The sequence below is a fragment of the Ranitomeya imitator genome, chromosome 3 (genome assembly GCF_032444005.1).
Source record: "Ranitomeya imitator isolate aRanImi1 chromosome 3, aRanImi1.pri, whole genome shotgun sequence".
In the NCBI taxonomy this organism is placed as follows: Eukaryota; Metazoa; Chordata; class Amphibia; order Anura; family Dendrobatidae; genus Ranitomeya; species Ranitomeya imitator.
In genome coordinates this window covers 244,232,789-244,258,442 of record NC_091284.1, presented here as the reverse complement: position 1 = coordinate 244,258,442, position 25,654 = coordinate 244,232,789, and the positions used below count along the sequence as shown (strand labels likewise).

General features: G+C 42.3%; 1 protein-coding gene across 4 annotated transcripts in view; it reads right to left on the bottom strand.

Moving 5' to 3' along the window:
- Positions 1-25,654, bottom strand: part of LOC138669647 (probable myosin light chain kinase DDB_G0271550) — a 223,709-nt gene that overhangs the window by 49,939 nt on the left and 148,116 nt on the right. For 2 of the 4 annotated variants that reach the window (XM_069756302.1, XM_069756304.1), the window contains exons 2-3: positions 3,117-3,175; positions 1,575-1,692 (exon numbers count right to left, since the gene is read on the bottom strand). In XM_069756302.1, coding sequence (XP_069612403.1) covers positions 1,575-1,692; positions 3,117-3,153 — 155 coding nt within the window. In that variant the 5' untranslated portion in view covers positions 3,154-3,175. Of the gene's footprint in view, positions 1-1,574; positions 1,693-3,116; positions 3,176-13,080; positions 13,171-14,605; positions 14,929-25,654 lie in introns of those variants that run through there. The other 2 variants (XM_069756301.1, XM_069756303.1) reach the window with 2 other exon arrangements.

Here is a 25,654-nt window from a genome sequence, read left to right as displayed (position 1 = left end):
TATATAATGTCCCCTTAACTAGCGCCACGGCCCGGGTGTAGGCGGCGCATGCGCGGTCCCTTCATTCCGGCACTTCCGCCGACCGCGTCATGCCGCCGGACGTACGGGGGCAGAGTACCCGACGTCTCCATAGCAGCAAAGACGCGGAACGGCCGAGTCCCTTCATGCCGACCGGGCATGCGCACCCCAGAGGCCGCGTCTAGGTAGTTATGGTAACGCACTTGGACCGCAAACTTCTGAGGGAAAATAACTGGGAAGTGGAATATTGTGACACTATCAAGGCAAGACCATCCATATAATATGGGTGAGGAAGATCATAAAAATTATTAGAAAAGGGGGAATAACAAGTATTAAATAAGAAAAAAATATATAAAATATATATATTAAGAGATTGATTAACCCCAGATGGGCCAAGGCGGCATATACCCCAAAGAAATAACAAGGAAATGAAATATCCAATGATCCAAATACCCTATATTGATATTATGCAATATACTATGTGTCTGGGCAATATACTACATAACTGGGCTATATACTACGTGGCTGGGCAATATACTATGTGACTGGGCAATATACTACGTGGCTGGGCAATATACTATGTGGCTGGGCAATATACTATGTGACTGGGCAATATACTACGTGGCTGGGCAATATACTATGTGGCTGGGCAATATACTACCTGGCTCCTATTCTCTATACTACATCACTGGGCAATATACTACGTGGCTCTGTGCTGTATACTACGTCACTGGGCAATATACGACGTAGCTGGGCAATATACTACGTGGCTGGGCAATATACTACGTCACTGGGCAATATACTACATGACTGGGCAATATACTATGTGGCTGGGAAATATACTACGTGGGCTGTGCAATATACTACATGGACATGCATATTCTAGAATACCCGATGTGTTAGAATCGGGCCACCATCTAGTAAATATGATAATGATAAATTTGGGCTTTTATAGGACGCAAGCTCTTGTTTGGCTGACAGCTTTTTCAATGAGGATATGGAGAAAAGCCACAGCCTGATGATGGTGGAACAGGCACGTTGACCATCCAACCTAACCGATCAGTCTTTTCCCCAACGTCTGCCATTAGGGAAGGGGAAGAGTTGGTGAAAATCATATGCCTAAGTAGTTTTGCTTTTTAAATCCACCATACAGTTCCAGACTTATGTAACTTTGTCTTTAGTGCCAGTTTTTTTTAATGTTGACTAAGAGAGCGTTTGCACACAGTATTCTCTGGGGGTTCGTCTTGAGTCTGCTCTGTATTATTACCTGCTAAGGCAATTACCACCCCCTCTGTAAAGATCATAGAAATTAGCACTAATAAAAAAGACCATTTCTCCAGAACTGTATGTTGGAAAAAACCGAATGAGTAGAAGAACAGTGTCAATAAAATAAGAACACAACTTGGCCAATTTTTATCTGGTGAAACTTTTGAATTGTGTTATTTGCTTCATATAACAAAATTCTAATAAAGACATGCCGGCAGCCAAAGACAAGAACAGATGTAGCATAACTAAAACCTAAATATATTACAGAAAAAAGTGACTGCATTACTTACGATCCAAGAACTTCCATAAATACGAAGGTTTCACGTATGTTGTTTGTTTGTTTCTTCCAAATGCAAGCATTCTCCTCTTCTTTACGGCTCATCTTTTCTATAGTGGATACTGCGAATTCTGCAGATGTAGGATGGGTTGTTGTCAGATTTACTAGTAACCACAAAACGTAAACTATGGATTGAGAATTTTATAAAAATTAAGGGAAACTTCCAATTAATAAGATAGATTGTATCTCCTATGAGTTGGGTCCTGGGATTTGCAGTCACTCTCTAATCAATGTGCAGCTTTCTTTTTTTGGATGAATAGATGGATATTAAAATTTTGGTTTTAATATTTATACAAAACTAATATCCTTACATCGATACAAGCACGTTATCATACTGTATAAGCGATGGTAACTTTGGTTACTTAGAAAAAAGATAATCAGGGTTTCAGTATTACAACTTGGCTGATATTTAGTTGCATCAGCGGACATGCGTCTGTTTTCTCACGTAATTTTCTGTGCCGATGGTTCTTGCAGTATCATTGGGAAAGTGGCCCCCAGTAACAAAGTGATTTAATGAACCACTAAATGATGTTAGCAATACATATAAGATAATTGTTATCAGATGCCACCAATTTTGCCAGAATTAAAAAACTGAGTTGACATAAAGGCAGCCTGGCTGTCCAAAAATATTTTTTTGGTGGAAAACAAGGACTGAGAATGTTGCGTTCCAATATGGTTGATCCATTCTCCCTCTAATGATAAAGAAGCTAGAGTCATCAAGTTTTTGTTCCATCCTTTGACGACAAACAGAAAAGATGGTCTATTGTATTTCTTCAATTTCCAATGTGAGCAGATATATTAAGAGGTCAGAAAAAAATAAAAAAAATGATTTCAGGCCCTCACTAAAACAATATAAATGAGTAGAGTTGGTTCAAATTGATTTGAAGGACCCTTGTTATCGGTCTTGAAAATGGCCTTCTATCTGATGGTATCCTCGGCTTATGATTAGCCAGCTTAGTACTTTGCTTTTGCGTCATGCACATGTGCTGGCTAATTATAGGAAGAGCATTGGATGCAGTCAGGTAGGAGGCAGTTCTCAAGGCTCCTGTCCCATGACCACAGATTACTGACACGGCCACTGGACCGGGTCCTTAACATCTTTTCCTACCAACTCTATGAATGAATTGAAACTGTGTAATGTTCCTTTTTTGGCAAATTTTAAAACATTTACATTATTGGAAGAACACTTTGGGTATCTTGGAAGCATTTAAGGGATTTTGGAGGTGGCCACCAATAGATGGAAGAGGCCCCTGGACAATTGCTACTTTTGTCTTTCTGATAATCTATCCAATCTCCAAGACTTGAAGCATGTTATGGAAACTCGTCCAAAAGAAGTAACATCTCAAAAGTGACGATTAAAATGACATGCAGTAGATGTTCCACATAATTTACTGGCAGGACAGAAGGAATAACCACTCAATTTTTGCTCTACAATATAAGGTTATTTAACATTCACTAGCTGTCTTAATATCTACTTCAAAGAAAATTGACTTACCAACTGGGGAAAATGCAGTCAACTTGGCACTTGGCATTTTAGCTGCTGTAAAATCCAACCTGAAAGATATAGAGTGAACTGATTAGGACTTGATTGATAAGACTATGCTATGGGAACTGCAAGCCAAATATAATGGAAAATACGATTTAACAGAAGGAATATTAAAGAAAAGTAGATTAAAAAAGTGCAGAGATGTACTGAATGAGAATTATTTGATGTAAAACTGTTACTGGTAGCTTCATATGCTATACAGTGGGTATGGAAAGTATTCATACCCCTTTAAACTTTTCACTCTTTGTTTCATTGTAGCCATTTGGTAAATTCACAAAAGTTCATTTTTTTCTCATTAATGTACATTCTGCACCCCATCTTGGCTGAGAAAAAACATAAATGTAGTCATTTTTGCAAATTTATTAAAAAAGAAAAACTGAAATATCACATGGTCATAAGTATTCAGACCCTTGGCTCAGTATTGAGTAGAAGCACCTTTTGAGCTAGTAAATCTTCTTGGGAATGATGCAACAAGTTTTTCACACCTGGATTTGGGGATCCTTTGCCATTCTTCCTTGCAGATCCTCTCCAGTTCCGTCAGGTTAGATGGTGAACTTTGGTGGACAGCCATTTTCAGGTCTCTCCAGAGATGCTCAATTGGGTTGAGGTCAGGGCTCTGGATGGGCCAGTCAAGAATGGTCACAGAGTTGTTCTGAAGCCACTTCTTTGTTATTTTAGCTTTGTGTTTAGGGTCATTGTCTTGTTGGAAGGTGAACCTTCAGCCAAGTCTGAGGTCCAGAGCACTCTGGAATAGGTTTTCATCCAAGATGTCTCTGTACTTGGCCACATTCATGTTTCCTTCAATGACAACCAGTCATCCTGTCCCTGCAACTGAAAAACACCCCATAGCATGATGCTGCCACCACCATGTTTCACTGTTGGGATTGTATTGGGCAGGTGAGGAGCAGTGCCTGGTTTCCTCCACACATACCACTTAGAATTATCACCAAATAGGTCTTTATTCATCTCATCAGACCAGAGAATCTTATTTCTCATAGTCTGGGAGTCCTTCATGTGTTTTTTTTAGCAAACTCTTTGCGGGCTTTCATATGTCTTGCACTGAGGAGATGCTTCCGTCGGGCCTCTGCCATAAAGGCCCCACTAGTGGAGGGCTGCAATGATAGTTGACTTTGGGGAATTTTCTCCCATCTCCCTACTGCATCTCTATAGCTCAGCCACAGTGATATTGGGGTTCTGCTTTGCCTCTCTCACTAAGGCTCTTCTCCCACGATTGTTCAGTTTGGCTGGACGGCCAGGTCTAGGAAGACTTCTGGTAGTCCCAAACTTCCTTCCATTTAAGGATTTTGGAGGCCACTGTGCTCTTTAGAACCTTGAGTACTGCAGAAATTCTGTTGTAACCTTGGCCAGATCTGTACCTTGCCACAATTCTGTCTCTGAGCTCCTTGGCCTGTTCCTTTGACCTCATGATTCTCATTTGGTCTGACATGCACTGTCATCTGTGAGGTCTTATATAGACAGGTGTGTGCCTTTCCAAATCAAGTTCTATCAGTTTAATTAAACACAGCTGGACTCCAATGAAAGAGTAGAACCATCTCAAGGAGGATCACAAGGAAATGGACAGCATGTGACTTAAATATGAGTGTCTGAGCAAAGGGTCTGAATACTTATGACCATGTGATATCAGATTTTCTTTTTTATTAAATTTGCAAAAATTTCTACATTTCAGTTTTTTTTCAGTCAAGATGGGGTGCAGAGTATTCATTAATGTGAAAAAAATGAACTTTTTTGAATTTATCAAGTGACTGCAATGAAACAAGTGAAAAATTTAAAGTACCGTACATACTCGTGTATAAGCTGACCCGAGTATAAGCCGACCCCCCTAATTTTGCCACAAAAAACTGGGAAAACTTAATGACTCGAGTATAAGCCTAGGGTGGGAAATGCAGCAGCTACCGATAAATTTCAAAAGTAAAAATAGATACCAATAAAAGTAAAATTAATTGAGACATCAGTAGGTAAAGTGTTTTTGAATATCCATATTGAATCAGGAGCCCCATACGATGGGCCCCATTAGATGCTCCATATTAAAATATGCCCCTTATAATCCTGCATAAAGGGTAATAAGGGCCCCATAAGATGCTCCATACAGATAATTGCCCCATATAGTGCTGCACAAGCGCTATGGCCCCATAAGATGCTCCATACAGTCACTTGCTCTTTATAGAGCTGCACAAGCGTTATGGCCCCATAAGATGCTCCATACAGTCACTTGCCCCTTACAGTGCTGCACAAGCGTTATGGCCCCATAAGATCATCCATACAGTCACTTGCCCCTTATAATGCTGCACAAGCGTTATTGCCCCATAAGATGCTCCATACAGTCACTTGCCCCATAAGCTTTTGCTGCGATAAAAAAAAATCACATACTCACCTCTCGTCGCTCAGGACCCCGTCAGTTTCAATATTCACCGCTCCTCGTTTCGGTGCGGCTCCGTCTTCAGCACTGACCACGTCACCGCGCCCTCTGACCTGAGCATCACAGCCAGAGGATGCTGAAGACGGAACTGCACCGGAACAAGGACCGGTGAATATTGCGCAGCGCTGCGGTCCCCTCCCCTTATACTCAACTACTCCTGGCGCGGTCCCTGCACGTCCCTGCTTCTTCCAGCGCTCCATCTTCTTCCTGTATTGAGCGGTCACAGTTACCGCTCATTACAGTAATGAATATGCGGCTCCACCTCTATGGGATGTGGAGCCGCATATTCATTACTGTAATGAGCGGTACCATGTGACCGCTCAGTCCAGGAAGAAGCTGCAGCGCTGGAAGAAGCAGGGACGTGCAGGGACCGTGTCGGGAGTAGGTGAGTATAATTAGACAGCCCCCGCTCCCCCTCCCCTGCCAACCCCTGGGTATGACTCGAGTACAAGCCGAGAGGGGGACTTTCAGCCCCAAAAAATGGGCTGAAAATCTCGGCTTATACTCGAGTATATACGGTAGTCTGAAAATTTTCTGGACCCACTGTACATATATATCTCAGAGACACAATTATTAACAGTACTGATTAAGTGTATATTTACAAAGAATCTGTCACTAGATTTTTCCCACTTAATCTGAGAACAGCATAATGTAGAGACAGATATTCTGATTCAAGCGCTGTGTCACTAGGCTAGGTTCACATTGCGTTAGCAGCAGCCCGTTCAGCACATACGCTAACGGGCTGCTGCTAGCGCAAGTGCCTGCACTACATCACGCTAGCGCAGATGGAGCATCTGCTAGCTCCATCTGCGCTAGCAGTGACGGACCCGGAAACGCTGCAGCCCGCATCTCGGTTCCGTCACTCAAATGACGGCACATCGCTAGCGCACGCCCATTGTGGGCGTGCGCTAGCGATGCGTTCACCATTGCATTCAATGGCGGCGTTAACGGACTATGTTACACCGCATTATGCCACGGTGTAACGTAGTCCATTTAACGTAGTCAATGAATGCAATGTGAACCTAGCCTTACTGGGCTGTGTACTCAAATTTTAATGAAATCACAATTTTATCAGCAGGAGATTATCACTAGAGGACTAGTAAACTTGCTGCCATGTAGTCCTCCGTATTTATGAGCTCCATCACTGATTGGCAGTTTTCTGCCTATGCATAGTGTACACAGATAGCTGCTATTCAGAAGTGTGGGAGGGCTTATACAGAGCTCAGCATTCACAGAACTGGTAGATCTTCAATAGACAAAACAGTAATTTTATCAAATGACAGCAAGCAGATCAGTAAGGGACACATCATTGAAATCAGGGTCTCTGTCTCTACATTATGCTGCTTTCAGATTATGCTGGAGCTGTTTTTAATCAGAAACTGATGAATCCAGATGGACACATTGACTAATTGTTTCTGGGGGGTTTTCATTTATTTTCTATTGAATTCCAGGATTCCTGGACTAGATAATTGGTTGAGATGAAATACATAATTTTTGATCATTTTTCAATAATGAGCTGACACGTTGCCTTCCAGATCTGGGCTGCCCTTATATCTCATGCGCAGTGTTGCCCTTTCAGACTGTACGCTGTGCTAAGATGTACAGCACGTGTGATAGTCTGTAGATAGAAATTGCATTTGTTTAATAGGAAGATTCACCTTTGGTTAACCTGCACTGGTATATGAGGGAAAGGCACTAAAATACATTAATAACAGGAATCGGTCCCTTTCAGAGCAGGAGTGATGGTCATAGAGGCAGCAATAGAGGGATAATCCAATTCCCCGCAACTGCTCTTGGCATAATCAGCTGATTCCAGGTATCATTTATGGTGTCTGTATTTTGTCAATGTGGAAAGATGGTGAACCTTCCCTGCAAATAGTAACAATAAAGTGACTGTACTGCCCACGATCCTGTGGACTGGAGCCTATTTGTGAAGGAGGCAATGCTGCAAAAATGAGCCCATCTGCCTCTGACTGGCACGCACAAGGTTACAACCCCAATAGCCTGTCTATATTTCGTTCCTTGTGCTGTAATGTCTTTAGTTATTCCATTAAAGGGAACCTGTCATCAGGTTTTTGCCCTTCATCTGGGAGCAACAAGATCTAGTGGTAAGGACACAGATTCCAGAGATTTATCACTTACTAGGCTGCTTGTTGTAGTTTTAATAAAATCACTGCTTTATCTGCTGCAGGTCTAGCAGTTCTCTGAATGCTGAGCTCTGTATAACCCCGCCCACACCACTGATTGGCAGCTTTCTGTGTACACTGTGTATAAGTAAAAGAAAGCTGCCAATCAGTAGTGGAGGCGGGCTTATACATAGTTCCAGACTAGTCCTCTACTAATAATCTTCTGCTGATAAAACATGTCAAAACTAAAGAATGCAGCCCAGTAAGTGACACATTGCTGGAATCAGGGTCTCTGTCTCTATAATATCCTGTTCTCAGACTAGGTGGCAAAAATATGCTGACAGATTTCCTTTCAGTGTCAGTTTGTGCATAGCATTGAACTAATGATGAATTATTGCATTGAACAGATTTTAATTTGTCTTATCTGTTGTCATTGTCCATAATGGCCGGGTTTGCAACTATAGGAAGCATCAGTCAATTGGTATTTGAAAAAATTATTTACTTCCTATGTAGTTTATAGTTAGTAGATATAAAAAGTCTTCACACCCATGTTAAAATGGCTGTTTTTGTCATGTAAAAAATATCATAACGAGAAGAATAATTTCAGAACATTTTCAACCTTTAATGTCATTCATAATCTGTACAATTCAGTTCAAAAACAGATTGAAATCTTTTTGGGTGGAAAAAGAAAATTGAAATGCTAAAATAATGTGGTTTCATAAATATGCACATCGTTAAACTAATACTTTGTTAAAGTACTAATTTATGACAGCCTTCAGTAGTTTTTTATATCAGAATCGCACATATAGAATTGATAAACTTTGTCCATCCTTCCTTGCAGTAGCACTCAAGGTTTTTCAGATTGCAAGGACATCATCTATATACAGTCCTCTTCAGATCAATCCACAGATTTTCAATTGGATTCAGCTCTGGACTCTGGTTGGAGAGTTCCAAAACTTTCATTATCTTCAGCAAAGCCATTATTTTGTTAATTTTGAGGTATACGTTGTCATGCTGGAATGTGAAATTCCTCTTCATCTTCAGCTTTTAAGCAGAGGCCTGAAGGTTTTGATGAAAATTTGACTGATTTAGAACTGCTCCTTCCCTCCACCTTGACAAAACACAAGTTCCAGCTGCTGAAAAACAGCTCCAAAACATAACACTGTCTCCACTATGCGCTTCTGTGTGTGTGGTGTTCTTTTGGTAATGCGCAGTGTTGGAAATATAGCCAAAAAGTTCATCTTTAGTCTCATCAGACCACAACATGTATTCTCACATGATTTTGGCTAACTTGATGTAGATTTTGGCAAAACATAGCCAAGCTTGGATGTTTTTCTTTGTAAGAAAAAGCTACCATCTTGCCACTCTCACATGCCAGACATATGAAGAATATGAGATTGTTGCCATACGCTGTATGCAAGCAGCAGTTCTTTAATGTTGCTGTAGGCCTCTTGGCAGCCTCCCAGACCAATTTTATTTTAGTTTTGTTCATACAGTTTTGAGAGACGTCCAGTTCTAGGTAATGTCACTGTTGTTCAAATTTAAGTCACTTCTTGATGATCGTCCCATGTATATCTAATGTCTTTAAAATAAATTTTGTACCTTCCTCTTGACTGATAACTGTCACAAATGAGCTCCTTTTGCTGTGTTGTAAGCTGTTTTTGTACCATGACTTTTGCTGTAAAATACTACTAAGATAATGTCAGAGAAATTGTACTAAAGCAGCTAAACGTCATATGGGTTTAATCAGAATCACATTAAATGAGTGACTACTATTTAACGTGAGATTGGATCTCACGATCTCACATCTCCAATTAAAAGATGGTGTTCAAACCTTTACCACATTATTTTAGTTTTTGCAATTTTTTTTATCATTGTTCAAAGCTTTACCACATTATTTTAGTTTTTGCAATTTTTTTTATTATCCCCTTAAAAATGATTTCAGTTTATTTCTCAATGGATTTGTACAGATTCTGAGTGACAGTTATGGTGGAAAAAGTTCTGAAATTATTCTTCTTGGTATGATTTTTTATATGACAAAAACAGGGGTGTTTAGACTTTAATTATCTACTTTTTATATCAATGATTTCTTTATGTTCATGTTTTTAAATAGTTGAATAGTGAAGGCCTGTAGTACTGAGCATCTATCAATACCTTAAAATGGATTATCTAACTGGTAAAAAAGACTCCTGGCGGTTTCCCTAATGTGCCAATAAACAGAATGCACACAGATGCCAAGCTTCTAAATATATTTCGTAGAACTCCATCTGTTCTGTTCTAAACAGAGGACTCTGCGGAGCCATCCCAACTGGCACAAAACACGTTCAGAGAAATGGACCAGTTTGTTACTATATGCCAAAATCCATTTGGATTCTTTTTTCCTTGTCTACTAAGGAAAATTTTTTAAAATTGCAGTGACAGACCGAAATAGGTGGCAATCATCATATTCCTTACTAAACAACATTGGCATACAGAAGAGCTAGAAATAACTGGAAATGATGTCCAGTAACCGAAGACTAAACCAATGACAGTGATATTTTATTATACATCTCCTTGTTTTAGGTTAGGTTCCCAATATATACTGGTTATGTCTAATGTAGGACCAAGATCTGTGTGTCTACACCTATTTGGTGGTATGACGGCACCCTCATCAATTCAGGTTATACTGTATGTCCAAACCATGGGCAGTAGGAATCAGAGCCATGCTGCATGATTACGGCCAGGTATATTTTACTCTGAAATTTTACGGCGCGTAAAAGGATATATAGTTTAAAGAGGCATGTAGGGAACAAAGAGAAAGATCTGACTGGTCCCATGACCAGCTTCTTCGCGCACTGCTCCACCAGATTGAAACATGTCAGAAATATTCCAAAATGTGTTAATGATGATTAATGGCAATTATATAATGCGGAGTGTATTCATCCACCTGATTTCTCATGTGGGTAGATAGAGAGAGACATGTCAATCACCTTGGGGGAGTTGAGGAGAAGTTGACCAGTGGTTACCCAAACTAATTAGGACTCTCCCTATGGTCCCCGGCTGGCTCCCCAAGCTATGTTTTCTCTGAAACGTTGGAGCAGTTCAGAGTAAAAACATAACTGGCTGTAATCGTGCAGTCAGGCTCTGATTGATGCTTCCCATGGTTTGGACAGCATGAATCAAGTGACAGGTTTCCGTTAACAAAGAATAGCGGACGAATGTATACCATGCGCTCCACCAATTAACACAGGGAATTGACTAGTAAGATCAATTTACAGGTAATCTGATGATGCACATGGAAGGATGGTACGAAATAACAAGTTGGTCCTTACCCGCAACACAAATACTGTAGCTAGATAACAAATTCCACAAAAGCTATAATGACAAGCCACATTCATTGTCAGCAAGCTTTTCCAGAGCCATGTAAAGCTTGCATGTGGCTGAATAAAATGATAAAGATTTCATTCAAGTGATCAACTTACAAACATTGCAGTTTTGGAGGAATGTATCATAAATTTCGCTCAACATCCGACATAACAATTTTTCTGTACTATAATACTAATTTAAGATAATAAGTATAAATAAGTAGAATAAGTGTAAAATCTTAGCTTCACATATACACTGACATTTTGTATATAGTATATAGGAAACCCTGACACTCTATAGCAGGGGTCTCAAACTCAGCCAGGTAAGTGGGCCGCACATAGAAAAAATATGAAGTTGACGAGCCGCGTTACTTTGGGGGGGTGAAATGACGTTTTCAGTGATACAATTTTAATTCGAAGAAAGAGTTGATCCTTGTTGATATATCCATACTTTTGAAGAACAGTGTACATACAGTGCCTCATTCTAACATACTGTAAAAATCCAGCATCACTGGACATTCGCCATAACAGACCATCTCACAGATCTCACAGTGTACCCCGAATTATTTGTTCCATTTACACAGAGTGAATAAAAAATTTCCTACGGCAAAAATGATCGGGTTTCAAATTTATTTCAAACAGCCTCCCCCCGGAGATACAATGTGGTACAACAATAAAAAATGATGAATACATAAAACATTAATAGGTTGGAGAACAGTATAATATTAAAGACATAAAAGCTCACTTATTAAGACAACTGAGAAGTATGTACACACTACAGGTTAAAAGACATCACAACTGAATGACTTAGAGCAGAAATACCAGAAATAATTGGGATATTATTATGCGAGCATGCCCCATTTTTTTTGTCTTTTTTGTGCGGATTTCACATGGGGTTTCACGCCTGCGGATTCCTATTATGGAGCAGATGTAAACCGTTGCGGAATCCACACAAAGAATTGACATGCTGGGGAATAAACAACGCCACGTTTCCGCACGTTTTTTTATGCAGCATGTGCACTGCGGATTTTGTTTTCCATAGGTTTACAAGGTACTGTAAACTCAGGGAAAACAGCTGCGAATCCGCAGCTTCAAAACCGCAACGTGTACACATAGCCTTATGCATACAAACACCAGTAAACATAACTGAATAAAATGCAAGGCTTAGTGAATGTTTTCCTAAAAAAAAAAAAAAAAATATATATATATATATATATATATATATATATACATATACATATATATTAAATGAAAAACTCAGAGCAAGGGATACATAAGTACTTTGGTAACTCAATAATATGCCCAATGTGTATGTATATTATATGTATCCCAAGATGGACATAAGGAGGACAAATCGGAAAAATATATATAACCAAACAGAGAACACACAACCGAACAAATGCCCAAAAATAAATTAAATTCAAAATAAATTTATTTATACAAAAATATATACCAATTGGTAGGGGGAAAAAGAAACCAAAAGAGAGGCACAACAACAAGGAGACAGAGCAACATACAATCCTGCACTGGTAGAATAATGGCGGAATATAAAAATAGAAAAAAATATATAATAAATATAAAGCCAACCACAGAATTGAATGATTATATACATATATATATATATATACACAAAAATCTGTAGAAAAATATATATATATAATTATAAAAAGATATGTATATATATATGTATGTTATATGACCGCACTCAACAAAATTAAATAATGAAAAAAATGAAAATATAAATGAATGAAAAAATGGGTGGTACACCTTTAAGAGAGACCCAAAGGGGTTAATATAATGTCTATAGCGGTAGGATGTGTAAAACCCAGTACTAGAAAATGTGGAAAATGTGCGGCTACATATAATATATACTAATATACTTAAATATTAGTAAGGGGTACAGGGAGCTGCTGCATAGATCAGGAGACACTGTAACGTGTAACACATCGAGTAAATAATGTTGTTACTACAAATAGCAAAATAGAGTGTCTCAAAGCAGGCTATACCTGTAATGCTGCCCTCCTCCTGGATGTGCCAGTCCCCGACGCGCGTTTCGGCGTCAGCCTTCGTCAGGGGGTCAATTAGTGAATGTTTTCCTAAAAAAAAAAAAAAAAATATATATATATATATATATATATATATATATATATACATATACATATATATATATATATGTATCCAATCAGCTGCTCCAGCTCTATAACACCTGCCTGCAGACCAGATCCCATTTTCAACATGACAGGTTTCCTTTAATAAAACCATCTCTTCGTCCTTGTTATTGAAAGATATTTGGTTGCTTCCTTTATATTAGGAAAATCACTGGTCTTTCTCACACTTACTGATTTGTCCCAACTTTTCTACAACAGCAGAAGTTGGGAAAAAAGAATCGGACATGTTGGATACAACATGCCTGATCAATTGTTCCTGCAGACATTAAGTCCCCATCAGAGGAGTATGGAAGCAGCAAACAAGTTGAAAACAAATGCTGGTATACCGAGGAATCAGGAAGAAATTGATTGAAGGTGTATGGGCACCTTTAGATGACTTTTACTTATTACCAAGAGTCAAACTTAAACAAACTAACCCTTCATCAAATGAACACTTTCCTCCTACTACTAATTATATTAAGAATGGACCATGTTATAAATCCTAACTTTTGTAGTTATAAACTACATACATTTTTAGAGCTTTTTTATTTTATTTCAAACCAAAGTACATTGCCAAGTACAAGACCTGTATGCAACCTTGACTTCTATGGAGGAAAAACTTGGCGTAATAAAAACTCTAAAATCTGTTTATTCTGTTTGATCTTTAAATCTTATGGGACTTAATAAAAAAAATCCAGAAATGAGTATTTTGAGCAACTGGGCACCAAGAACATCACTTATCTGTCTGACAACCTTTTGAGAATACTTTACCTCAGTATTTGGTCAGTACTTTACCTCAGTATTTGGTCAGTACTTTACCTCAGTATTTGGTCAGTACTTTACCTCAGCATTTCATCAGTATTTTACCTCAGTATGTGTAAGCCAAAACCCTGGAGTGGGTGATAAATCCAGAAGTGGTGACTTGTTTCTATTATACTTTTCCTCTGACTGTTCCATTACAGGTTTTGGCTGATACTGAGGCAAATACTGACCAAATACTGATCGTGTGAACATGGTCTTAAAGTTTTAATGCAGCAACTACACCCTCGAAAGATTGAGTCATGATTGTAATAGCTTGTCAAACAATATAATCAATGATGAGTGTAATGGAGGCCAACAACTGAATCTGATCTATTGGAGTAATTAAATTGTCAGAAACATTTCAGACTGTTAATGATGATTAATGGTAATTATGTAATAGCTGAGTTTATTCTTCCACCTGATTTCTCATGGATACGAGTAATAATCTGTAATACACAAACCATGCAGCCTGGGGCACTCATGTAGACAATCGAGCACAACATTGTGTCGGATTCTTCCTTAGGGTTATGGGAGATTCAGTGAATATGATAGCATGAAGAAACCAGTATAAAACAATTCCTACCTGAAGTCCGGGACGGACAAGCTGCTCTTGTAAGCCTGGCAAACACAAGGCTAAACTAATGATGTCTTCGGGAAGGTTTGCCAGTGCAGCTAATGAGAGGAGTGTCCTATCAGATTATACGAGCGAACAGGGACGAGACAGACGCGTGTGATCTTAAAATACAAATCCGAACAATTTCAATCTCCTTAGGTGTCCATCAATGTGCGCTGGCAGAGGAGCAGAAGGTCATTGAATTTGCCCGTAGCTGGTGTAAGAAGCAGCTCTCTAGCTTCCATTCTGCCTGCACAGTAAATGCTGCCTAACGTCTTTGCTTTGTGTAATCTGCCTGAAAACATAATTGTAACGGTAAAATATGAGTTCATATCTTGACCTTGTCATCACCATGGCAGCAATCGTGGTATGTAGGCATGCCATTTTCAGGAATTTATATGAAATTCTTATAGTCTGGAACTTAAAGAGACCATGCATAGAATTAAAATGACACAAATTTGATTGCAATTACCATGAGTAACTGGGTTAAAAACACGCAAAGTTGTCAGGAATACATAAAGAGCAAAAGACAGGAGGAGACGAGAAGCAATAAGCTCACTCCACATCCCAAAGAGAAACTGACCCCAGTGTAGTGACAGCACCATAACCTGAGATGTAAGATAGATGGATATGTGCATTACCCTCCCCTGATGAAGCCGAATGGAGGAAACGTGGTGGGTGGCACATAGGGGGAATGCAGATGTCTTTATTTAAGGACAGCTGTGGACTACCCTTGTTAGGGCAGGAGTTTTGGGGAACCAGGGCCTGGTTAGAATGTATTAGGCCCTATAGGTATAAACCCGGACTGCTGCCCTACCAGGAAGGAGAGCCGTGGTCGTAAAGTTGGTTAGATGGGTCAAATTGTTTCATTTTACATATCCTAAATAGCAAACAATTTATATATTCTACATGACCTTTTGTGGTAGGCAGGTACTGAACAGTGGAGGATTTTGATCTTTCTTACTGAGCATTGTTAGAACTAGGGTTGAGCGACCTTGACCTTTTTAGAGTCGAACCGTGTTTCGCGAAACCCGACTATCTTAGAAGTCGAGTCGAGTGGAATCGGCCGATTATCGCGAAAAGTCGGGTATCGACCGAAACACGAAACCCAATGCAAGTCAATGGGGGAGCATAGTCGGCAGTGAGTAGAGGCCAGGAAAACACCTAGACTGCCCATTTTAATGGCAAAAACATCCATTCTTGTTACTGAAGCTTGTCAATCGTAATTTAGCTTATAATAATTGGAAGGCATTTGAAATTGGGGGTCATTTGGCTAAAGTTGTGGGGGGTAGGGCTGGTTCAAGTAATTAGTGGGCCCAGGAAATCTGGAACACGTCACGGCAGTGGAGCAGGGAGAGGTAAGTATTTAAACTTTGCAAGTGCTGTGATCCTGAGCAAGCAGGGGGGGCCCACTAGTTGGCATTGGCACTGGCACAGGGCCCCTCAAAGTACAGCGGTGTGTTTGCACGGCGGGGGCGCCTCCCACCGGCAGCAACACTTTTGCGTACTATGAGAGGCCCTGTGCCAGTGACGTCGCCAACTAGTATTCCTCCCCCTACCTGATGAAGGAACCTGCACTTTCATCTGCACCTTCCTCTTTGTCCCCGTGTAAGGTGGTATGGTATGCGGGAAGAGGAACATGACTTTCAGCAGGGTCACAATCTTGCTGTGTAGCGTGCACGGGGAATTTTGCGTTCTGGTTCAATGTACCAGCAGACTCATCTATCACTGGCTGGGCAATGGGCAGGATGAGGAGAAAACACAGATATAGGCCCAAAGAATAAAGTTGGCTAAATGCAGTTCAAAATTGGTAACACAGGACTAACCAGGGGGCATTGCAGTGGAGGACAACTGGAATGAGAGGCTGACACAGAGAATAGGCCCAAATCAGTAAGTAGTCGAAATGCAGTTCAAAATTGGCAACCGTAGTAAACAGGCGGCACAGCTTTGTTCAGTGGAGGAGAACAGCAAGGAGTGGCAGACACCGATAGTAGGCCCCAACCCAACTAGTAGGCCAAATGCAGTCTAACATTAACAACTACTTAACGAGAGCCTGAAAATGGAATTTCAGGACAGGAAACCAGGAGAACAGCAAGGAGCGGCAGACACTGTTAGTAGGCCCCAAACCAACTAGTACGCCAAATGCAGTTGTTCCATTTAACCACTATTTAACAAGAGCCTGAAGATAGAAGCTCAGGAAAGGCAACCTGGAGAATACCTTGGAGTGGAACACACCGTCTCTACACCCCATACCCAATTTGTAGGCCTAATGCAGTGTAGTTTCCAACAACTACTAAACGAGAGCCTGAAGATCGAAGCAATGGAGAGGAAACCTGGGGAACACCTTGGAGTGCAACACACCATCTCTCTACACCCCATACCCAATTTGTAGGCCTAATGCAGCGTAGTTTCCAACAACTACTAAACGAGAGCATTAAGATCGAAGCAATGGCGAGGAAACCTGGGGAACACCTTGGAGTGGAACACACCATCTCTCTACACCCCATACCCATTTTGTAGGCCTAATGCAGTGTAGTTCCCAACAACTACTAAACGAGAGCCTGAAGATAGAAGCTCAGGAAAGGCAACCTGGAGAACACGTTGGAGTGTAACACACCATCTCTCTACACCCCATACCCAATTTGTAGGCCTAATGCAGTGTAGTTTTCTACAACTACTAAACGAGAGTCGGAAGACCGAAGCAATGTGGACGAAACCTGGGGAACACCTTGGAGTGCAACACACCATCTCTCTACACCCCATACCCAATTTGTAGGCCTAATGCAGTGTAGTTTCCAACAACTACTAAACGAGAGCATGAAGATCGAAGCAATGGAGAGGAAACCTGGGGAACACCTTGGAGTGCAACACACCATCTCTCTACACCCCATACCCAATTTGTAGGCCTAATGCAGTGTAGTTTTCTACAACAACTAAACGAGAGTCGGAAGACCGAAGCAATGTGCACGAAACCTGGGGAACACCTTGGAGTGTAACACACCATCTCTCTACACCCCATACCCAATTTGTAGGCCTAATGCAGTGTAGTTTCCAACAACTACTAAACGAGAGCATGAAGATCGAAGCAATGGAGAGGAAACCTTGGGAACACCTTGGAGTGCAACACACCATCTCTCTACACCCCATACCCAATTTGTAGGCCTAATGCAGCGTAGTTTCCAACAACTACTAAACGAGAGCATTAAGATCGAAGCAATGGAGAGGAAACCTGGGGAACACCTTGGAGTGGAACACACCATCTCTCTACACCCCATACCCAATTTGTAGGCCTAATGCAGTGTAGTTTTCTACAACTACTAAACGAGAGTCGGAAGACCGAAGCAATGTGGACGAAACCTGGGGCACACCTTCGGGCGGCAGACACCGTTAGTAGGCCCTACCAAAGTTGTACCCCCAATGCAGTTTTAAAATTCCTGGAGGCTGAAAACAAGACTATTGACGCTCAGCTTTTTTCAAAGGAACACAGCTGAATTGAGTGGCGCAGACAGACACAGGTAGTAGGCCTTAAACCAAAAATGTGGCTCACTGCAGCTTAAAAAAGTTACAGGGGTACACAGGCAGCATTGCTCTGGGCAGTGGAGGACAATTTCAATAGTGGACCGCAGACAGACTTTGTACGCCTACTATTACAAAAAGGATGCTCTATGCAATTAAAAATAGGTTCCAGGGGTCCACGGGCAGCAGTGGTGTGGTCAGTGGACGAGTATTGGAAGGAGGGACCGCAGACAGGCGTAGTAGGCCTAACATAACAAAATTAGGCTGTAGGCACTTTAAAATTGGTTCCAGGGGTACACGGGCAGCAGTGGTATGGTCAGCAGAGGAAAATTTGAATTAGGGACTGCAGACAGACTTTGTAGGCTGTCCCCTGTGGACCGTGCATCCAACACATTAACCTAGTCCACCATAATGGACACGTAACTTTTTGTGGACATGCCTACTGGTCCATGCGTCTCTTGTCAGGTGCACCTTTCAACTGTTTGATTGCCTGAGTGCTATGACAATGCAGACTTTTTCATGCCGGTGGAGGGCTGGGATGGCTTTTCTCGCAAAAGAAATGTCGACTGGGTAGCTTGAACCGTGGTACAGCGTAGTTCATCTGGGCTTTCTAAATATAAAACAAAGAAAAAAAGGAGGCTCCATGCACTTTCAGCTGGGTTCCAGGGGTACACGGCCAGCATTGGTCTGGTCAGTGGAGAACTATTGGAAGGAAGGACCGCAGACAGGCTTCGAAGGCCTAACATAAAAAAATTGGGCTGTAGGCACTTTATAATTGGTTCCAGGGGTACACGGGCAGCAGTGGCCTGGTCAGTGTAGTAGTAGTAGAAAGAACGGACCGCAGACAGGCTTTGAAGGCCTAACATAAAAAAATTGGGCTGGCTGTAGGCAATTTAAAATTGGTTCCAGGGGAACACGGGCAGCAGTGGTCTGGTCAGTGGAGGCCTAGTGGAAGGAGTGACCGCAGACAGGCATCGAAGGCCTAACATAATAACAGATGGCTGTAGGCAATTTTAAATTGGTTCCAGGGGAACACGGGCAGCAGTGGCCTGGTCAGTGTAGTAGTAGTAGAAAGAACGGACCGCAGACAGGCTTCGAAGGCCTAACATAAAAAAATTGGGCTGGCTGTAGGCAATTTAAAATTGGTTCCAGGGAAACACGGGCAGCAGTGGTCTGGTCAGTGGAGGCCTAGTGGAAGGAGTGACCGCAGACAGGCATCGAAGGCCTAACATAATAACAGATGGCTGTAGGCAATTTTAAATTGGTTCCAGGGGAACACGGGCAGCAGTGGCCTGGTCAGTGTAGTAGTAGTAGAAAGAACGGACCGCAGACAGGCTTCGAAGGCCTAACATAAAAAAATTGGGCTGGCTGTAGGCAATTTTAAATTGGTTCCAGGGGAACACGGGCAGCAGTGGTCTGGTCAGTGGAGGCCTAGTGGAAGGAGTGACCACAGACAGGCATCGAAGGCCTAACATAATAACAGATGGCTGTAGGCAATTTTAAATTGGTTCCAGGGGAACACGGGCAGCAGTGGCCTGGTCAGCGGAGGATGATTGCCAGTTAGTAGTCCAAAACAATACATAAATGTGAATGTCTCACATTAAAATCCAGCGAAAACACTAAAGGGTGCAATCTTTAGGTACAGGGGTGGGATCCTCTGCGTTGTTTCTGACCTACTAATTTGGCGCAAAGTTTTTACTTGGGTAAATAGAGGACACTGCCCCTGACTATGTTAAGTACCATTATACATGTCAACACAATGGTATTGTCAGTGGCAGGAATGGAAGGATGTCAGCGCATAGTCTAAACATTGGTGGAAGTGTGAGAGATAATTGTGGAAGTGGCAGAGCAATGTTTGACCTGGGGGTGGGTGAACTATCTTGTGGACGGCGGTACAGGCCCAGGGCCCCTCATGTAACAACAGTGTGTCTGACGTTGGGTGCGCACCACCACCGCCAGAGACAGTTTATTGTACTATGAGGGACCCAGTGGCAGTGCTGTCGACCAAAAGCGGGCACACCCACCTCTTCAGACAAACAGCACTCTCACGGGTGCTTGCGCCAAGTCACGATACCACGGCCCCGTGTGGGGAGTTTGGCCATTTAGGGAGGTGTAAACATGTTGTATGCTGGACAATCAGCTGCTGCAAATTAAGACATTTGAAAAGTCATTCACAGTAGTCCACAGGCAAGAGCTTTTCATAGGAAATCTAGGTGTCAGCCGGGCAAGGTGGGGCAAAAGATTTCGAAATCCAGTTGTGGTTCATTTTAATGAATGTTAGATCATCAACATTTTGTGTAGCCAGACGAGTCCTTTTTTCGGTTAATATTGCACCTGCAGCACTGAATACTCTTTCTTATAAGACACTAGCTGCCGGGCAAGCAAGCTCCTGCAATGCATATTCAGCCAATTCTGGCCAGGTGTCTAATTTTGATGCCCAGTAATCAAATGGGAATGACGGTTGAGGGAGAACATCGATAAGGGATGAAAAATAGTTTGTAACCATACTGGACAAATGTTGTCTCCTGTCACTTTGAATTGATGCAGCAGTACCTGTCCTGTCTGCGGTCATAGCAAAATCACTCCACAACCTGGTCAGAAAACCCCTCTGTCCAACGCCACTTCTGATGTGTGCACCCCTAACACTCCTGGTCTGCTGCCCCCTGGAGCTCGTGTGAGAACGATCACGGGCGCTGTGTGCTGGGAATGCCTGAAGCAAACGGTCAACAAGAGTTGATTGTTTTGTTGCTAATATTAGTTCCAAGTTCTCATGTGGCATAATATTTTGCAATTTGCCTTTATAGCGAGGATCAAGGAGGCAGGCCAACCAGTAATCGTCATCGTTCATCATTTTAGTAATACGTGTGTCCCTTTTGAGGATACGCAAGGCATAATCCGCCATGTGGGCCAAAGTTCCAGTTGTCAAATCTGCGGTTGTGCTTGGTTGAGGGGCAGTTGCAGGCAAATCTACGTCACTTGTGTCCCTCAAAAAACCAGAACCCGGCCTTGCCACGCCACCAATTTCCAGTGCCCCCGGGAAAGCTTCCTCATTAAAAATATACTCATCCCCATCATCCTCCTCGTCCTCCACCTCCTCTTTGCCCGCTACCTCGTCCTGTACACTGCCCTGACCAGACAATGGCTGACTGTCATCAAGGCTTTCCTCTTCCTCTGGTGCAGACGCCTGATCCTTTATGTGCATCAAACTTTGCATCAGCAGACGCATTAGGGGGATGCTCATGCTTATTATGGCGTTGTCTGCACTAACCAGCCGTGTGCATTCCTCAAAACACTGAAGGACTTGACACATGTCTTGTATCTTCGACCACTGCACACCCGACAACTCCATGTCTGCCATCCTACTGCCTGCCCGTGTATGTGTATCCTCCCACAAAAACATAACAGCCCGCCTCTGTTCGCACAGTCTCTGAAGCATGTGCAGTGTTGAGTTCCACCTTGTTGCAACGTCTATGATTAGGCGATGCTGGGGAAGGTTCAAAGACCGCTGATATGTCTGCATACGGCTGGAGTGTACAGGCGAACGGCGGATATGTGAGCAAAGTCCACGCACTTTGAGGAGCAGGTCGGAGAAACCAGGATAAGTTTTCAATAAGCACTGCACCACCAGGTTTAAGGTGTGAGGAGGCAAGGAATGTGTTTCAGTTGGGAAAGGGAGATGGCAGCCATGAAATTCCTTCCATTATCACTCACTACCTTGCCTGCCTCAAGATCTACTGTGCCCAGCCACGACTGCGTTTCTTCCTGCAAGAACTCGGACAGAACTTCCGCGGTGTGTCTGTTGTCGCCCAAACACTTCATAGCCAATACAGCCTGCTGACGCTTGCCAGTAGCTGCCCCATAATGGGACAACTGGTGTGCAACAGTGACAGCTGACGATGGAGTGGTTTGACGACTGCGGTCAGTGGAAGAGCTGTCGCTTCTGCAGGAGGACGAGGAGGAGGAGGAGGAGGGGGTGCGAATGCCTACAGCCAACTGTTTCCTAGACCGTGGGCTAGGCACAACTGTCCCGAAATTGATGTCCCCTGTGGACCCTGCATCCACCACATTCACCCAGTGTGCCGTGATGGACACGTAACGTCCCTGGCCATGCCTACTGGTACATGCATCTGTAGTCAGGTGCACCTTTGTACTCACAGATTGCCTGAGTGCATGGACGATGCGCTGTTTAACATGCTGGTGCAGGGCTGGGATGGCTTTTCTGGAAAAAAAGTGTCGACTGGGTAGCTCGTAGCGTGGTTCAGCGTACTCCATCAGGGCTTTGAAAGCTTCGCTTTCAACTAACGGTAGGGCATCATCTCTAACGAGATTAGTCTAGCTATGTGGGCGTTCAAACCCTGTGTACGCGGATGCGAGGATAAGTACTTCCTTTTTCTAAATAGAGTCTCATGTAGAGTGAGCTGGACTGGAGAGCTGGAGATCGTGGAACTAGCGGGTGTGCCGGTGGACATGGCAAACTGAGAGACGATTGGAGACGGTATTGTTTCCGCCGGTGCCCTAGATGCAGTATTTCCTCCAACGAAACTGGTGATTCCCTGACCCTGACTGCTTTGGGCTGGCAAAGAAACCTGCACAGATACTGCCGGTGGTGAAGAAAATGGTGGCCTTACAGTGACGGAATGGATGTTGCGTTGCTGAGTAGCTTCATTGGCCGAGTGTGCTACAAACTTAAGGGACGTTTGGTAGTTAGTCCAGGCTTGCAAATGCATGGTGGTTAAATGTCTATGCATGCAACTTGTATTGAGACTTTTCAGATTCTGACCTCTGCTTAAGCTAGTTGAACATTTTTGACAGATGACTTTGCGCTGATCAATTGGATGTTGTTTAAAAAAATGCCAGACTGCACTCTTCCTAGCATCGGATCCCTTTTCAGGAATTGCAGACTGAGCTTTAACCGGATGGACACGCTGTCCTCCAACAGTTTTTTGCTTTGCCACGCGTTTTGGGCCAGATACGGGCCCGGCAGATGGAACCTGTTGCGATGTTGATGCCTGCTGCTGCCCCTCCTCCTCCGCTTCAGAACTACTGCCGCCTGCACCCTGTTCCCCCAATGGCTGCCAATCGGGGTCAACAACTGGGTCATCTATAACCTCCTCTTCTAGCTCGTGTGCAACTTCGTCTGTGTCACCGTGTAGGTCGGTGGTATAGCGTTCGTGACGGGGCAACATAGTCTCATCAGGGTCTGATTCTGGATCAGTACCCTGAGAGGGCAATGTTGTGGTCTGAGTCAAAGGACCAGCATAGTAGTCTGGCTGTGGCTGTGCATCAGTGCACTCCATGTCAGAATCTACTTGTAATGGGCATGGCCTGTTAACTGTTTCACTTTGTAAGCCAGGGACGGTATGTGTAAAGAGCTCCATGGAGTAACCCGTTGTGTCGCCTGCTGCATCCTTCTCTCTTGTTGTTGTTTTTGCTGAAGAGGACAAGGAAGCGACTTGTCCCTGACCGTGAACATCCACTAACGACGCGCTGCTTTTAGATTTGCCAGTTTCAGAAGAGGAGGCAAAAGAGCTAGAGGCTGAGTCAGCAAGGTAAGCCAAAACTTGCTGTTGCTGCTCCGGCTTTAAAAGCGGTTTTCCCACTCCCAGAAAAGGGAGCGTTCGAGGCCTTGTGTAGCCAGACAACGAACCTGGCTCCACAGCTCCAGACTTAGGTGGAATAATTTTTTTCCCACGACCACCTGATGCTCCACTACCACTACCATCATTACCAGCTGACAATGAACGCCCACGGCCACGACCTCTTCCACCAGACTTCCTCATTGTTTTAAAAACTTAACCAAAGTAACTTTATTTGTTGCTGTCAAACAACTTACACGGTGAGCTATAACTTCTGTATGATTTCGATATCCCTTTACAGGTTGGTGAAACCGCAAGGAAAATCAGGCACAATGTTACACACTCTGTTTTCTGTGGCACTAAATCAGAGAGATGCCACACACGCAGGACTGTCACTCAAGCACAAATGTCAATATTAATCTCCCACTGTTTTTTTTTTTTTTTAAGGAAACTTTAGAAACAAAATTAAATAAAATGATTTATTCAGGAAGAATTTAGAAACAAAATAAAATAAAATGATTTTTTCAGGGAGAATTTAGAAACCCCCCAAAAAAGAAAATAGCCTTTCTATGGCCCAGTGCCCACTATTTGAGAGAGAGAGATGGCACACCCAGGAGTCAGGAGTGGCACACAAGCAGAAAGGGCAATATTAATCTCCCACTGACTTTTTTTTTTTCAGGGAGTCTTTAGAAACAAAATTAAATAAAATGATTTATTCAGGAAGAATTTAGAAACAAAATAAAATAAAATGATTTTTTCAGGGAGAATTTAGAAACCAAAAAAAAAAGAAAATAGCCTTTCTATGGCCCAGTGCCCACTATTTGAGAGAGAGAAATGGCACACCCAGGAGTCAGGAGTGGCACACAAGCAGAAAGGGCAATATTAATCTCCCACTGATTGATTTATTGATTTTTTCAGGTAGAATTTAGAAACCAAATCAACCAAAAAAATAAAATAGGCTTTCTATGGCCCATTGAGTGAGAGATGGCACACACAGGAGTCAGGAGTGGCACACAAGCCCAGAGGCCAATATTTATCTCCCACTGATTGATTGATTTATTGATTTTTTCTGGTACAATTTAGAAACCAAATCAACCCCAAAAAAATAGGCTTTCTATGGCCCATTGAGTGAGAGATGGCACACACAGGAGTCAGGAGTGGCACACAAGCCCAGAGGCCAATATTTATCTCCCACTGATTGATTGATTTATTGATTTTTTCTGGTAGAATTTAGAAACCAAATCAACCCCAAAAAAATAGGCTTTCTATGGCCCACTGAGTGAGAGATGGCACACACAGGAGTCAGGAGTGGCACACAAGCCCAGAGGCCAATATTTATCTCCCACTGATTGATTTATTGATTTTTTCAGGTAGAATTTAGAAACCAAATCAACAAAAAGAAAATAAAATAGCCTTTCTATGGCCCAGTGACTGCCCACTTTTTGAGAGAGAGAGAGATGGCACACCCAGGAGTCAGGAGTGGCACACAAGCAGAAAGGGCAATATTAATCTCCCACTGACTTTTTTTTTTTCAGGGAGACTTTAGAAACAAAATTAAATAAAATGATTTATTCAGGAAGAATTTAGAAACAAAATAAAATAAAATGATTTTTTCAGGGAGAATTTAGAAACCCAAAAAAAAAGAAAATAGCCTTTCTATGGCCCAGTGCCCACTATTTGAGAGAGAGAGAGAGAGATGGCACACCCAGGAGTCAGGAGTGGCACACAAGCAGAAAGGGCAATATTAATCTCCCACTGACTTTTTCTTTTTCAGGGAGACTTTAGAAACAAAATTAAATAAAATGATTTATTCAGGAAGAATTTAGAAACAAAATAAAATGATTTTTTCAGGGAGAATTTAGAAACCAAAAAAAAAAGAAAACAGCCTTTCTATGGCCCAGTGCTCACTATTTGAGAGAGAGAGATG